This window comes from Muscardinus avellanarius, assembly GCF_963383645.1.
Source record: "Muscardinus avellanarius genome assembly, chromosome: 14".
Classification (NCBI taxonomy): domain Eukaryota; kingdom Metazoa; phylum Chordata; class Mammalia; order Rodentia; family Gliridae; genus Muscardinus; species Muscardinus avellanarius.
In genome coordinates, this window is record NC_137800.1 from 74,864,860 (window position 1) to 74,877,359 (window position 12,500).

The 12,500-nt window shown below is 43.1% G+C and overlaps 1 protein-coding gene across 3 annotated transcripts in view; it reads left to right on the top strand.

Moving 5' to 3' along the window:
* CAP2 (cyclase associated actin cytoskeleton regulatory protein 2) overlaps positions 1 to 12,500 on the top strand; it is a gene marked incomplete at both ends in the record, with an annotated part of 136,424 nt that overhangs the window by 122,395 nt on the left and 1,529 nt on the right. For all 3 annotated transcript variants that reach the window (XM_080709892.1, XM_080709894.1, XM_080709893.1), the window contains 3 exons: positions 903 to 1,026; positions 1,120 to 1,202; positions 10,142 to 10,282. In XM_080709892.1, coding sequence (XP_080566018.1) covers positions 903 to 1,026; positions 1,120 to 1,202; positions 10,142 to 10,282 — 348 coding nt within the window. The remainder of the gene's footprint in view (positions 1 to 902; positions 1,027 to 1,119; positions 1,203 to 10,141; positions 10,283 to 12,500) is intronic.

The window sequence follows — 12,500 nt, forward strand, 5'->3', positions numbered from 1 at the left end:
CCCGACACTCTGGCAACTACCTTTCTACTTCCGGTCTCTATGAACTTTTTAAAATCTTTGTGTGTGTGTGTGGTACTGGAGTTTGTACCCAGAAGCATTCTACCTCTGAGCCACACCCTCAGCCCTTTTCCTGTTTCTTCGTTTAGAAACAGGGTCTCACTAAGTTGCTGAGAGTATCATTAACTTGCGAAGGCGGGTCTTCAACCTGCGATCCTCCAGTCCCAGCCTCCCGAGTACCAGGATTACAGGTGTGCTCCACCGAGTCTGGCTGTCTTTAGGAATCTGACTGCTCATTTCCATACACTTGGAAGGGGGCAGCGTGAGAAGCCGTTAACATGTGGCCCATTCTGATCCGCGGTAGGATACTTCCTTCAGTACCACTGAGGGAGAGCCCGATACAACCACCCACTCCCACTGCCGCCCTCCACCTTCAGAGTTCATTGTGTGAGCTGGCAAAGGCACTTTGAAAGTATTCCAAGAGCTTCCCTACAGGTCAAGAACCAAAGTCTCTGGAAAGGCTATCATGGCGGGAGGGCAGTGGGGCTTGGCCACTGCTGGCCCCATCACCAGCCTCCCTCCCCATCTGCTGTCTGACCAGCACATCTGAGGCAGCATCAATGTCCCAGCAGCCCCCACTTCTGCTGCAGCTCCACCCACCACCAGGGCCCACACCCAGCTGATTGCACACTGACACTGACCCCCACCCAAGCAGGGTCCCATCTCTTCTCATCATTACAATGACAGGCTAAGACCTGCGGGCTTGTCTGGAAGGAGACGGTTCTGAAAGAAAGAACACACTGAAAGGCTGTAATCGTGCTGAGCGCCCCGGCAATTTCAGGATCCATGGATTCAGTTTCTTTACCTATCTTTCGATGTAATATTGCTATCTGTTTCGATTTTAGGAGTACCAAGAGGACAGGAATGACCTTGTAATTTCAGAGACTGAACTGAAACAAGTGGCTTACATTTTCAAGTGTGACAAGTCTACTCTTCAGATAAAAGGGAAAATAAATTCCATTACCATCGGTAGGGCAAAACTATGGCGCTGGAGTTGCTCTGATGCGTTGATTCGTGCAGACGTGCTATGTGTATTTAGTGGGGTTTTATTTTTCTCTCTAGATAACTGTAAGAAGTTTGGCCTGGTGTTCGACAATGTGGTGGGCATTGTGGAAGTGATCAACTCCAAGGATGTTCAGCTCCAGGTAAGCAGCCAGCTGTGGGGATGCACACCTGGAGCCCCAGTGCTGGTGAGACGGAGACAGGAGGATCTCAGGTTCGAGGCCAACCTAGGCAGCTTAGGGAGATACTTTTTCAAAATAAAAAAATAGGCAGGGCTGGAGGTGCAGCTTGGAGATACAGTGTCTAGGATTCAATGTCTAGTACCAAAAATAAAATAATAATCCAGGTACGCAGCTCTTCCAACCAGGCTGCAACCTGGCCAGGTCTTTACACAGAGACCACCCACCTGTCCTACAAGGAGGGAGGAAACTCTTATTCTATATGTCCACCCTTCTTTTATTTCAGCTCTTTTTTTTTGGGGGGGGGGTGTCTGTGGATGGAACCCAGGGGCACTTGACCTCCAAGCCACACCGCCTGCCCTATTTTTATTCTTTATTTTGAAACAGGGTCTCACTAAGTAGCTGAGACTGACTGTGAACCACAATCCTCCAGTCTCAGCCTCCCGAAGGCTGAGATTAACCGGCCTTTTTCTTTTCTTCCTTTTTTTTTTTTTTTTTTTTTGGTGCTGGGGATTGAGCTCAGGGGCATTCTACCTCTGAGCTACACCCCAGCCCTATTTTCTATTCTTTATTTTGAAACAGGGTCTCACTAAGTTGCAGAGGGCCTCACTAAGTAGCTAAGGCTGGCCACGAACCCGGATCCTCCTGTCTCAGCCTCCCAAGCCCTGAGATGACAAGCATCGCCGTGCCTGGCTTCTTCCAGCTATTTCCAACACAGCTCAGTCAACACTTTTTCTCTGAAGCCTTCCCTTTCCTCATAGACAGCATTAATTCCTCTTCCATCTCTTATAACACATTCTCTTTTCTGCTGCAATTACCATCTGTATTTTAAGGACAGCTAACTAATCTTCACCAATCTAGAGACGTGCACAGGACCAGCACCGAGTAGGCGTCCAGTAAGTAAAGGTGTGATGGATGCTGATTGGAATAAATCAACTGCTATATTTAATAAAAATATATGGTGTTTAGCCAGGTGTGGTGTCACACCCTTGTAATCCCAGTACTTGGGAGGCTGAGACAGCAAGATTACAGGTATGAGGACAGCTTCAGCAAGTAGTGAGACCCTCATCAACCTAGTAGAGATACTATTTCAAAATAAAAAATAAAATAGGGCTGAAGTAGGTAGAACGCCCCTGGGTTCAATTCCCATTACCACAAGCAAACAACAACAAAGCATATATCTATATATTTTAAGTATATGGTATTTAGTAAAAAAATATATATATATGAAGCAAGTTTCCTAGTGTAATACTACCACTATCCCAAAGATAATTCCCCTCCAACCCCTGGAAAAATTGGTTCTGAATATAGATAAAGAAAAAATATGTTCTAAAGAATCAGTGAGTTCATCAGAAAAATAACATGGGAGGATTGAAATCAAAGTTGGGAAAAAAACCAGAAGCAAATCTCCCTTTGTAATTTGGATTTTGCCAAATGGGATTTTACAATGCACTGCAATCTAAAAGACTCCTCTGGCCAGCCATAGCTTCTGTATTTGGCCACGTTCTTGTCTTTTCTTTCTTTTTTTTTTTTTTTTGTGGTACTGGGAGTGGAATCCAGGGGCTTTCTACCTCCAGTCTATACTCCCAGACCTATTTTATATTTTATTTGGAAACAGGGTCTCACTAAGTTGCTGAGAGCCTCACTAAGTAGCTGCGGCTGGCTTCGAACCCGTGTGATCCTCCTGTCTCAGCCTCCCAAGCACAGGGATTACAAGCGTGCGCCACCACGCCCGGCCTGGCCACATTCTTTTTACAATGTTAATTATCCTTTAATGTTTCCTAATAATGTTTGTTAAAATTAGATTTTAACTGCATAAATCTTTCTCTTGTTTTACTGGGCTTTTCACCACTTATACTTTTAGTTAGAATCCATCTGACGTTTCATTTATGGTCACATAAGAAGTTTGTTGCATGTGTTGTTAAGGGAAATAATCCTGACTGGGTATCATGATACCCAGGTACCAATTGTCTACATCCCATAATCCTGGGGAAAAGAGAAGCTATATTAAACTCTGTGACCAAATCAAAAGTATCTTTCAAAATTTGATAGCAAGCCAGGTAAAGTGGTACACACTTGTAATCCCAGTACTTGGGAGGCTGAGACAGGAGGATCTGGGTTCATGGACAGCCTCAGCTACTTAGTGAGGCCCTTTGCAACTTAGTGAGACCTTGTTTCAAAATATAGAATAAAAAATAGGGCTGGGGGTATTGCTCGGAGGTAGAATGCCCCCTGGGTTCCATCCCCAGTACGGCAAAAAAAAAAAAAAAAAAAAAAAATATATATATATATGATAGCATAGAAGACTTGCCATTAAAATAAAAAAAGAGAGCCGGGCGTGGTGGTGCACGCTTGTAATCCCAGCATTCAGGAGGCTGAGACCCGGAGGATCGCGGTTCGTGGACAGCCTCAGCTACTTAGTGCGGCCCTCTGCAACTCAGTGAGACCCAGTTTCAAAATAAAGAATAAAAAATAGGGCGGGGGGGTGGAACTCAGAGGTTGAATGCCCCTGGGTTCCATCCCCAGACCCGCAAAAAAAAAAAAAAAAAAAGAGAGAGACATTGTTTCTGTTCAGTAATTCACTAAAAGTTCTAAGCTATGCAGTAAGATAAGAAGATTAATTGAGAGACTTAAACTGGAAAAGGAAGAGAAAAAATATTCTTATTTGCAAATAAAATGATTGCATTTAGATACAAACCCAAGAGAATAAACAAACTATAAAGCTAAAAAACATTCAGCAAGAGGGCCGTATACAACATCAACATGCAAAATAGCAAGATCAATAGCATTTCTTTACAAAACAGGTAAGTATTAGAAGATGTAATACAAAACATTTAATGTAGCAAAAAAAAAAAAAAACCCTGTAGAATACCTAGGAAAAAATTAACAAATGAAATGGAAGATAGTCATGAAAAACGCAAAAAGATGTCAGTAAATGGACAGAAAGTCATCGATGTCCATTGCCTCTATTGATTGATTGATTGATTGATTGATACTGGGGATTGAAGCTAGGGGCATTCTATCTCTGAGCTATACCCCTAGCCCTTTTTATTTTTTTATTTTGAAGCAGGGTCTTGTTTGTTTGGGGGTTTTTTGTTTGTTTTCTGGGGATGGAACCCAGCCCTATTTGTATTCCTTATTTTGAAGCAGGGTCTCACTGAGTTGCGGAGGGCCTCACTAAGTAGCTGAGGCTGGCTGTGAACCACAGTCCTCCTGTCTCAGCCTCCCAAATGCTGGGATTACAAGGATGAGCCACCACGCCCAGCTAAAAGAGGGTCTTTCTAAGTTGCAAGAGAGTCTCACTAAGTTGCATAGGTTGGCCTGGAACCTGTGATCCTCCTGTCTCAGCCTAACAAGTACTGGGATTACAGGCTTGCACCACTGTGCCTGGCTCCCGTTTATTTAATCTATAAGTTTAGTGAAATTGAACAGTTTGAAAAATAATCTTTTTTTTTGGGGGGGGGGGAGTCTGGGGATGGAACCCAGAGGCGTTTGACCTCAGAGCTATAGCCCCTGGCCAATTTTTTTTTTTTTTTTTTTTTTTTTTTTTTTGGTGGTACTGGGGTTCCTGGAAACCCTTCTACCTCTGGGCTACCCTTCCAGACCTATTTTATATTTTTATTTGGAAACAGGGTCTCTTAAACCAGCAAGTCTGGTTTTGAACCTGCACAATCCTCCTGTCTCCGCCTCCCAAGCATGGTGATTACAAGCGTGCACCCCTACGCCCAGCCCTGCCCAATTTTTTATTCTTTATTTTGAAACAGGGTCTCACTGAGTTGCGGAGGGCCTCACTAGGTAGCTGAGGCTGCCTGTGAACTGCGATCCAACAGTCTCAGTCTCCCAAATGCTGGGATTACAAGCGTGTGCCGCCACGCCCGGCTGAAAAATAATCTTAAATTATCTGGGACTTTGAATACCAGATGTTGAGTCACTATAAAGTGTTATTTTGTTGGTGGTAACAAAAGTAGACTAAGTAAACAGGCCCAAAAGTCCCAAAATAGATGCATATGTAGAAATGTATTTTATGACACATGATTATCAGCATGGGAATATATATATATATATATATATATATATATATATATATATATATGCTGAATTCCTATTTCTGCCTTATACCATACATAAAAACAAAGTTCTGGTTATATTAAATTTTGAGAATAACATACAGAAGCAAGGCATGATGGTGCACGCTTGTAATTCCATCATTTGGGAGGTCAAGAAAGGAAGATCACAGTTTGCAGCCAGCCTCAGCTACTACTTAGTGAGGCCCTTTGCAACTCAATGAGACCCTGTTTCAAAAAAAAAAGAATAAAAAATAGGGCTGGGAATGTAGCTCGGAGGTAGAATGCCCTTGGGTTCTATCCCCAGTACGATAGATAGATAGATAGATAGATAGATAGATAGATAGATAGATAGATAGATAGACAGACAGACAGACAGACAGACAGACAAACAGACAACATACAGAAGAAAATCTTGATGCCCTCAGAGTAAGAAAAAAATTAATTAGGACCAAAAAGTGCAAAGCATAAAGAGAAGGACCGATTAACCTAAAATCAGTGGATGTCATTAAAATTAAATATAATCAACAAAAGACAAAGCCTTAAAACACGCTGTTGCTCGAGGGAAGGCATTTGCAAAGCCGACCATCAGAAAAGACTTATATCCAGAATATATAAAGAGTATACAAGTCAATGAAAAGGATGAACAATCTAACAGAAAAATGGGCAAAGATTATTAAAGCAATTCAGAAAAGAAAAATTGAAGTGGCTGACTATATGTGTGTGTGTGTGTGTGTGTGTGTGTACTATGTATGATATATACTATACTCTATATAGTATATGTGTGTGTGTGCAAACATGCATAACCCACGTAGTAGATATTAAATACACAGTTGGAGCCGGGCGTGGTGGCGCACGCTTGTAATCCCCGCGCTTGGGAGGCTGAGACAGGAGGATCGCACAGGTTCGAAGCCAGCCTCAGCTACTTAGTGAGGCTCTCGGCAACTTAGTGAGACCCTGTTTCCAAATAAAAATATAAAATAGGTCTGGGAGTATAGCCCAGAGGTAGAAGGCCTCTGGGTTCTACCCCCAGTACCACCAAAAAAATAAAAATAAATACACAGTTGGGATATATTTTCACAATCTTCAGTTTTGCATCCAGAAGGTCTTTACTTACCTAGGTACCAGGTTAACCGAGTCTCCTGCATGTAGGAACTGCAAGCCAAGCACTAGCTGCACGCTCAAAGCGTGCTGGTACAGGCTTGTTAAGGAAGTGGAACAATGAGGACCCTGATACCTCAGTGTCGGGAGGGCGACTCCGTTACGCTCCCTGCAGACCAGACCCGCACCATCCACAGCAGGCGCATTCGTAGCCTGTGACTGAGGAAGTTTCCTCTCAAGAATACATTCTCAAGATGCTTCAGCGCATATGCCAAGGAGACACACAACAGGTTCAGCGCAGTATTGTTCACAGTGACACTGAAAAACTGTTTAAACGTCCTCCAACAGGTGAATGAATAAAACCTCCTAATAGAATACCATACAGTAGTTAAGATGAATGGTCTCCCGTTACATGAATAAAGACAGGTGAGCCTCAGAAACAATACTGAGCAGTAAAGGCAGGCAAGAGAATGGCAGGCACCGTGTAATGCATCCATGTATAAACAGACTGAAGACATGCTCACGTTAAATATATTACTAATGGGTTAAGACAGTCACCTTGCCCAACAGATTAGTGGATCGTAAACAAAGTGCAAAACTCAGTTACTAAAAGGGAAGGGAGGAAGGAGAGACCGAAAGAGAGAATGTTATCAAAGGCCTTCGATGATATTTTAAGACTCTGGTCTTTAGAAAAGAAAATAAGAGCCGGGCGTGGTGGCGCACGCTTGTAATCCCCGCGTTTGGGAGGCGGAGACAGGAGGATCGCGCAGGTTCGAAGCTAGCGGCACTGTCTTAAGAGATCCTGTTTCCAAATAAAAATATAAAATAGGTCTGGGAGTGTAGCCCGGAGGTAGAAGGGCTTCCAGGAACCCCAGTACCACCAAAAAAAAAAAGAAAAAGAAGAAGGAGGAGGAGGAGGAGGAGGAGGAGGAGGAGGAGGAGGAGGAGGAGGAAGAAAAGCTTAACAGTGCAATTCAGAGAGGAGAGAAAGACCTTTTACTGAACATGTCTTAAACTTTCAAGTGTTCAAACCAAGTACATGCTATTACCTATTTAAAGCACTTAATAAATTGTTTTAAAAGGGCCCGGACACAATAGAAACAGAATTCAGACTAGCAGATGCCTGGGGGCGGGGAAAAAGATAGACTGTAAGTGGCCATTAGAGATATTTTAGGGATGATGGAAATCTTCTAAGACTGGATGGTACCCATGATTGCACAACTCTGTGAATTTATCAAATGTTGAACGGTACACGCAAGACGGGGAAGTTTGTGTTTGCAGAAATTACCTCAAGAATGCTGTTAAGAAATTAAAAAAAAAAAGCAGGCATGGACCAAAGTTCATATGATTTGGCCCAGTAAATCCTATATCTAAAAAACTGTCCTAGCCTAGGAAAATAGGCAAATTATGGGAGAAAGAAAGGACTAATATTAGTCAATGGGAAATTTCAAAAATTTTTATGGAGAAATAAGTTCGTGAAGAACAGTATTAGAAAAGCCAGGCATGGTGGCACACGCTTATAATCCCAGTACTTGGGAGGCTGAGACAGGAGGATCACAGGTTTCAGGCCAGTTTCAGCAATTTAGTGAGGCCCTCAGCAACCTAGTGAGACCCTGTTTCAAAATTAAAAAAATAAAATAGGGCTCAGGTGTAGCTCAGAAGTAGAATACTTTGGGATTTAATCCCCAGGACCACAAGGAAGGGAGGGAGGAAAGGAGAATGGGAGGACAGGCCGGCAATATCAGTCTGGGAGAGTAGCTCAGAGGCAGAGTGCATGCTTAGCATATGTAAGGACCTGGGTTCAATCACTAGCACCAAAGAAAACACACAGTATTAATACAGAAAGAAGTATTAAAAGCAGGAGCACTGGCCTGGGAAGGCTCACATGTCACCTGTCACTCAGCAAAGGAGCTCTTTGGCTCAGCTCTCCTGATAAGAAACGCTCTATTCTCCAAGTGTGCACCGACTACCTGGAAAGAAAGTCATGTATATATAATGTACTTGAATACAGTATTGACCAAAATCTTGTGGAAATTACTGCTCTTAATACACCAAGGCCATTTAAAAAAATTTGTTTTGTTACTGCCTTTTCAGATACATAGGATGTTTCAGCATCTTTAATAAAACCCTGCAAAGTATAAACATAAAGCATATATTGACAGCACCCAGCCACCTCTTGTGTACCTGCCCCTCAACAACCCATCTGAGCCTCACTGGCAAGCCCTGCCTTTCCATGGCCGGCCTGGTATCTATACGGTTCTGGTCAGCATGCAAATGCTCGTCATCATTATAAAATAAGCAAATCCAGATAATATCAAAACATTACTGCTAGCCGGGCGTGGCGGCGCACGCTTGTAATCCCAGCATTCGGGAGGCTGAGACCCGGAGGATCGCGGTTCGTGGGCAGCCTCAGCTACTTAGTGAGGCCCTCTGCAACTCAGTGAGACCCTGTTTCAAAATAAAGAATAAAAAATAGGGCTGGGGGTGTAGCTCGGAGATAGAATGCCCCTGCGTTCCATCCCTAGACCTCAAAAAAAAAATAATAATAATAATATTTATTGCTGATACGTTTTTGAAATACACATATGCACATTATTTTAGTTATTGTTATTTTACTTGTGGCCAGGCCCTGTGCTTACCTTGAACTACCTCCCCCCCGCCGCTCCTTTTTTTTTTTTTTTTTTTTTTTTGCAATGAGATTCAATTCTAACTCAGTGTCCAGTTTCTAGGGAGAAAGGGGAGAAAACAGAGAAGGACGGTGACCTTGCTGGACGCCCCCCAAGGAATCCTGTACTGTACATGGGCCGCACCATCAACAGGACTTGTTCCTTTGGTGGGCAAACGGCCCTTTCTTCAGGGTGAAAGAGGAGATGTCTTTATCGCTCTAATTACCATCACAAGAAGGAAAATTATAGAGTTGTAATATGGTCTGTGGGGGAACGGTCTGACCCTATGGAGGGCTGGGATGATTTGTGAAAACTGATTGTTGGAAAAGAAATTTAAAACTGATCTGAATTTTTACAGCACTTAGTATTTGTAAATAATACAAAGAATCTCTTCTTGTTGTATACAGTCCTGTTTATCTATATAATGTGGGTCCTGAGCTAGGCCCCCAGTTCAGGCTCCTGTAATGAATACACTTCAAAATACCTAGACAGTCATCTCATTTAAACTTGGCATTCACCTGGTAAGAGTTTCATCTAAAAAAGGACTTGTGTGAAAAGTCTCATCGTGTTTCTTACTTATTCTTAAGCTCAGGACCAATCTGTTCAGTTTCTGCTCAAGAATAAACCTTTCCTTAGGTGTCAGTACTGTTATTTGTTTTAATCACAGTCTCACAGATATTTGCCCAAACTACAATTTTAAGCCAGTAAAAGCCAATGTGTCTTGTTTCTTTTATCATGAAATCAAATATATGTTTCAGATCCGTGAATGCTGCTTGTTTTTTTGTTTTTTTTTTCCCCTGAACATTTAGCTGCTCTTTCCAAATTATCCCCCAAGTTTATCTCAGGAAAGAAACCCTGGGATTTGAGAATCCCCTTGTGTGGTCCTTTCATTCTGTCCCCAAATGACACCTACGCTCTTCAGCCATTGACCAGCCCCCTCCCTAGACCCTGCGCTCCCTAACGCTTGGTTAAGCCCAAACTGAGGCCTAGAGGACTGTCCATTATATTTACTTGGGAACATTGTCATTTCTGTCTTTGCTTTAGTCCTAGATTTTTTTTTTTTTTATTTCAGGTAATGGGGAGAGTGCCAACAATTTCCATTAATAAGACAGAAGGTTGCCACTTGTACCTCAGCGAGGAAGCCTTAGACTGTGAGATTGTGAGCGCCAAGTCGTCGGAAATGAACATACTCATTCCGCAGGACGGTGATTACGTACGTACCTTCCAGCAGGCGCCGAGCGTGTTTTCGCGCCTTCGTTATTAACGCTCTTAGAGATAGATGGAGTCATCAGCTGCCGAGCTGTGAGCGTTGTCACAGGCTGGAGGGGAGCCGGGCTCCGCCTTGTGCATCTCTCTGAGCTCCCTGACTCCGCGCCCTGCTGCATTTGTGATTCTCGAGTCATCTCTCTCATCGGCGCTGTAATGGGCCAGCTTTTATCAAAGAGCACAGCATGTCTCCAAGTCCATATTATGTAGGACTAAATGTTTGCCTTTGCTCTGACGGAGGTAAACAGGAAAGAAGGCAAAATGCTTGGGGGTGGAGGAATGGGAGGGAGGGCGGCGGTAATAAGTAGACCTGTTTGTAACTGTGTGTTCAAGTCAGAGAGTCTCCACTTAACAGAAGAATCAGCTGGGAAGCTCAGTGAGCTCCCACACAGCTCCCAACCTGCCCCGCGGAGGTGGACTCAGGAGGATCGCAGAGGTGCCTGGGACTTAATCAGCATCCCAGCGGCCCTCCTGAGAAACACCAGCTTAAGTGATTTTGCCAGCATTTCTTTTCTTTGCTTCTTCTAACAAATGCAACTTCTAAAAAAAAAAAAGAAGAAGAATCAGGATGTGAGCCAGGGCGTGGTGGCCCCTACCTGTAATCCCAGTATTTGGGAGGCTGAGACAGGAGGATCACAGGCAGTCTCAGCAATTTAGTGAGGCCCTGTTTCCAAATTTAGAATAAAATAAGGATGAAGTATATCTCAGAGGTAGAAAGGCTCTAGGTTTACTCTCCAGTACCAAAAAAGGGGGAAAATACAGCATAAATAGTTTATAAATATATAATTATTGTATTATTACATAATATTATATTGTAACAATGATAATTATTAATAACATTATTGTATTATTATATATTATTATATATAATATATTTATTTAATTATACTCTCCTTTTCCCTGGAGATTACATATATATGCATATGTAATCTACATATATATGTATGTACATTATTACATTATATTATTATAATATAGAATACATATGATATATTATATATTATAATATATAATATATAATATGCTTATATAATTATATCATATGTATTCTATATTATATATATTATTACTATATATTACATATATATGTAATCTCCAGAGAAAAGGAGGGTATAATTATATAAATATCATTTATTATTAGATCTTCCAAGTGTGGTGAAGCTGCTAGTTAATCGTTGCTTGCAAATAGAGAAATAAACACAGAGCTAATTCTTTCTGACTGTCCTGGGGACTAGTAAACCAGGACAGGACAGGAGAAGCCGTAGCGCACCTCTGCAAGGGGGGCTGCGCCAGCCCCAGGGTCTCTCGCCACCTGTCCACCCGGCAGTCAACGCGCAGGGTGAGCGCCGCAGGCAGAGAACATGGTGCTCCTCCCCACCCCGCCAGGAAGGTCTCCAGCCCTTCCCAGCCACATACCACAAGTGGCAGCCTAGCCCAGAACTCAGCATTTCAGTTGAAACAAAACAACAAGTCTCGGGGCCGAGCTTCTCCACTTGGTGTGTACAAGACAGCCCAGCCCTGAGCTAGGCAAGAGTCTCCTCGAAGACTGTCATCCTAGGAGCTGCCACGGAAGGGCTCCAGCGAGTGCAGAAGAAGCAGAGCCGCAGGCTAGATGGTCCCAGCCTTTGCGGCTGTGTAAGCAGAAGGCTCAGCTGCAAGGGAGCTGGATCTGCTAAGAAAAGCAGTGAGATTTGAACACCAATTCCAGACTTATTAAGCCGGATGCTCTGGGCACGCGACCTAGCATCCATAGTGCTTAAAGCTTTCCAGGTGATTCTAGTGTTAAGCCAACATGAAACCCACTGGTATGAGCAGACTCTGAGCTTTTATGCTGAAAATGTCGTCTTGCCTGTATGGGTAAATTACCTGGTGTCCTAGAAGTGTGGCTCCATGTGGAAGAAGTAGGGTACGGAGCACCTGCCACAGGCATCCCAGAACGGGAAGGGATGGCAGCACGACTCATCCTGAAAGAAATCAGTCTCCCAGAAAAGAGCCCCAGAAGCATGCGTACAACACAGGCGTACACCCTCGCGTGCACACGTGGGGTTATGACGACAGGAGCTTTTTAAAGATTTTTTTCATTGTAGATCTCAACCTGGGAGAATTCATTACTCATTGCAGCTAAGTAAATAAATCAGGTCTTCCAAAAGAAACAGTTGGATCCT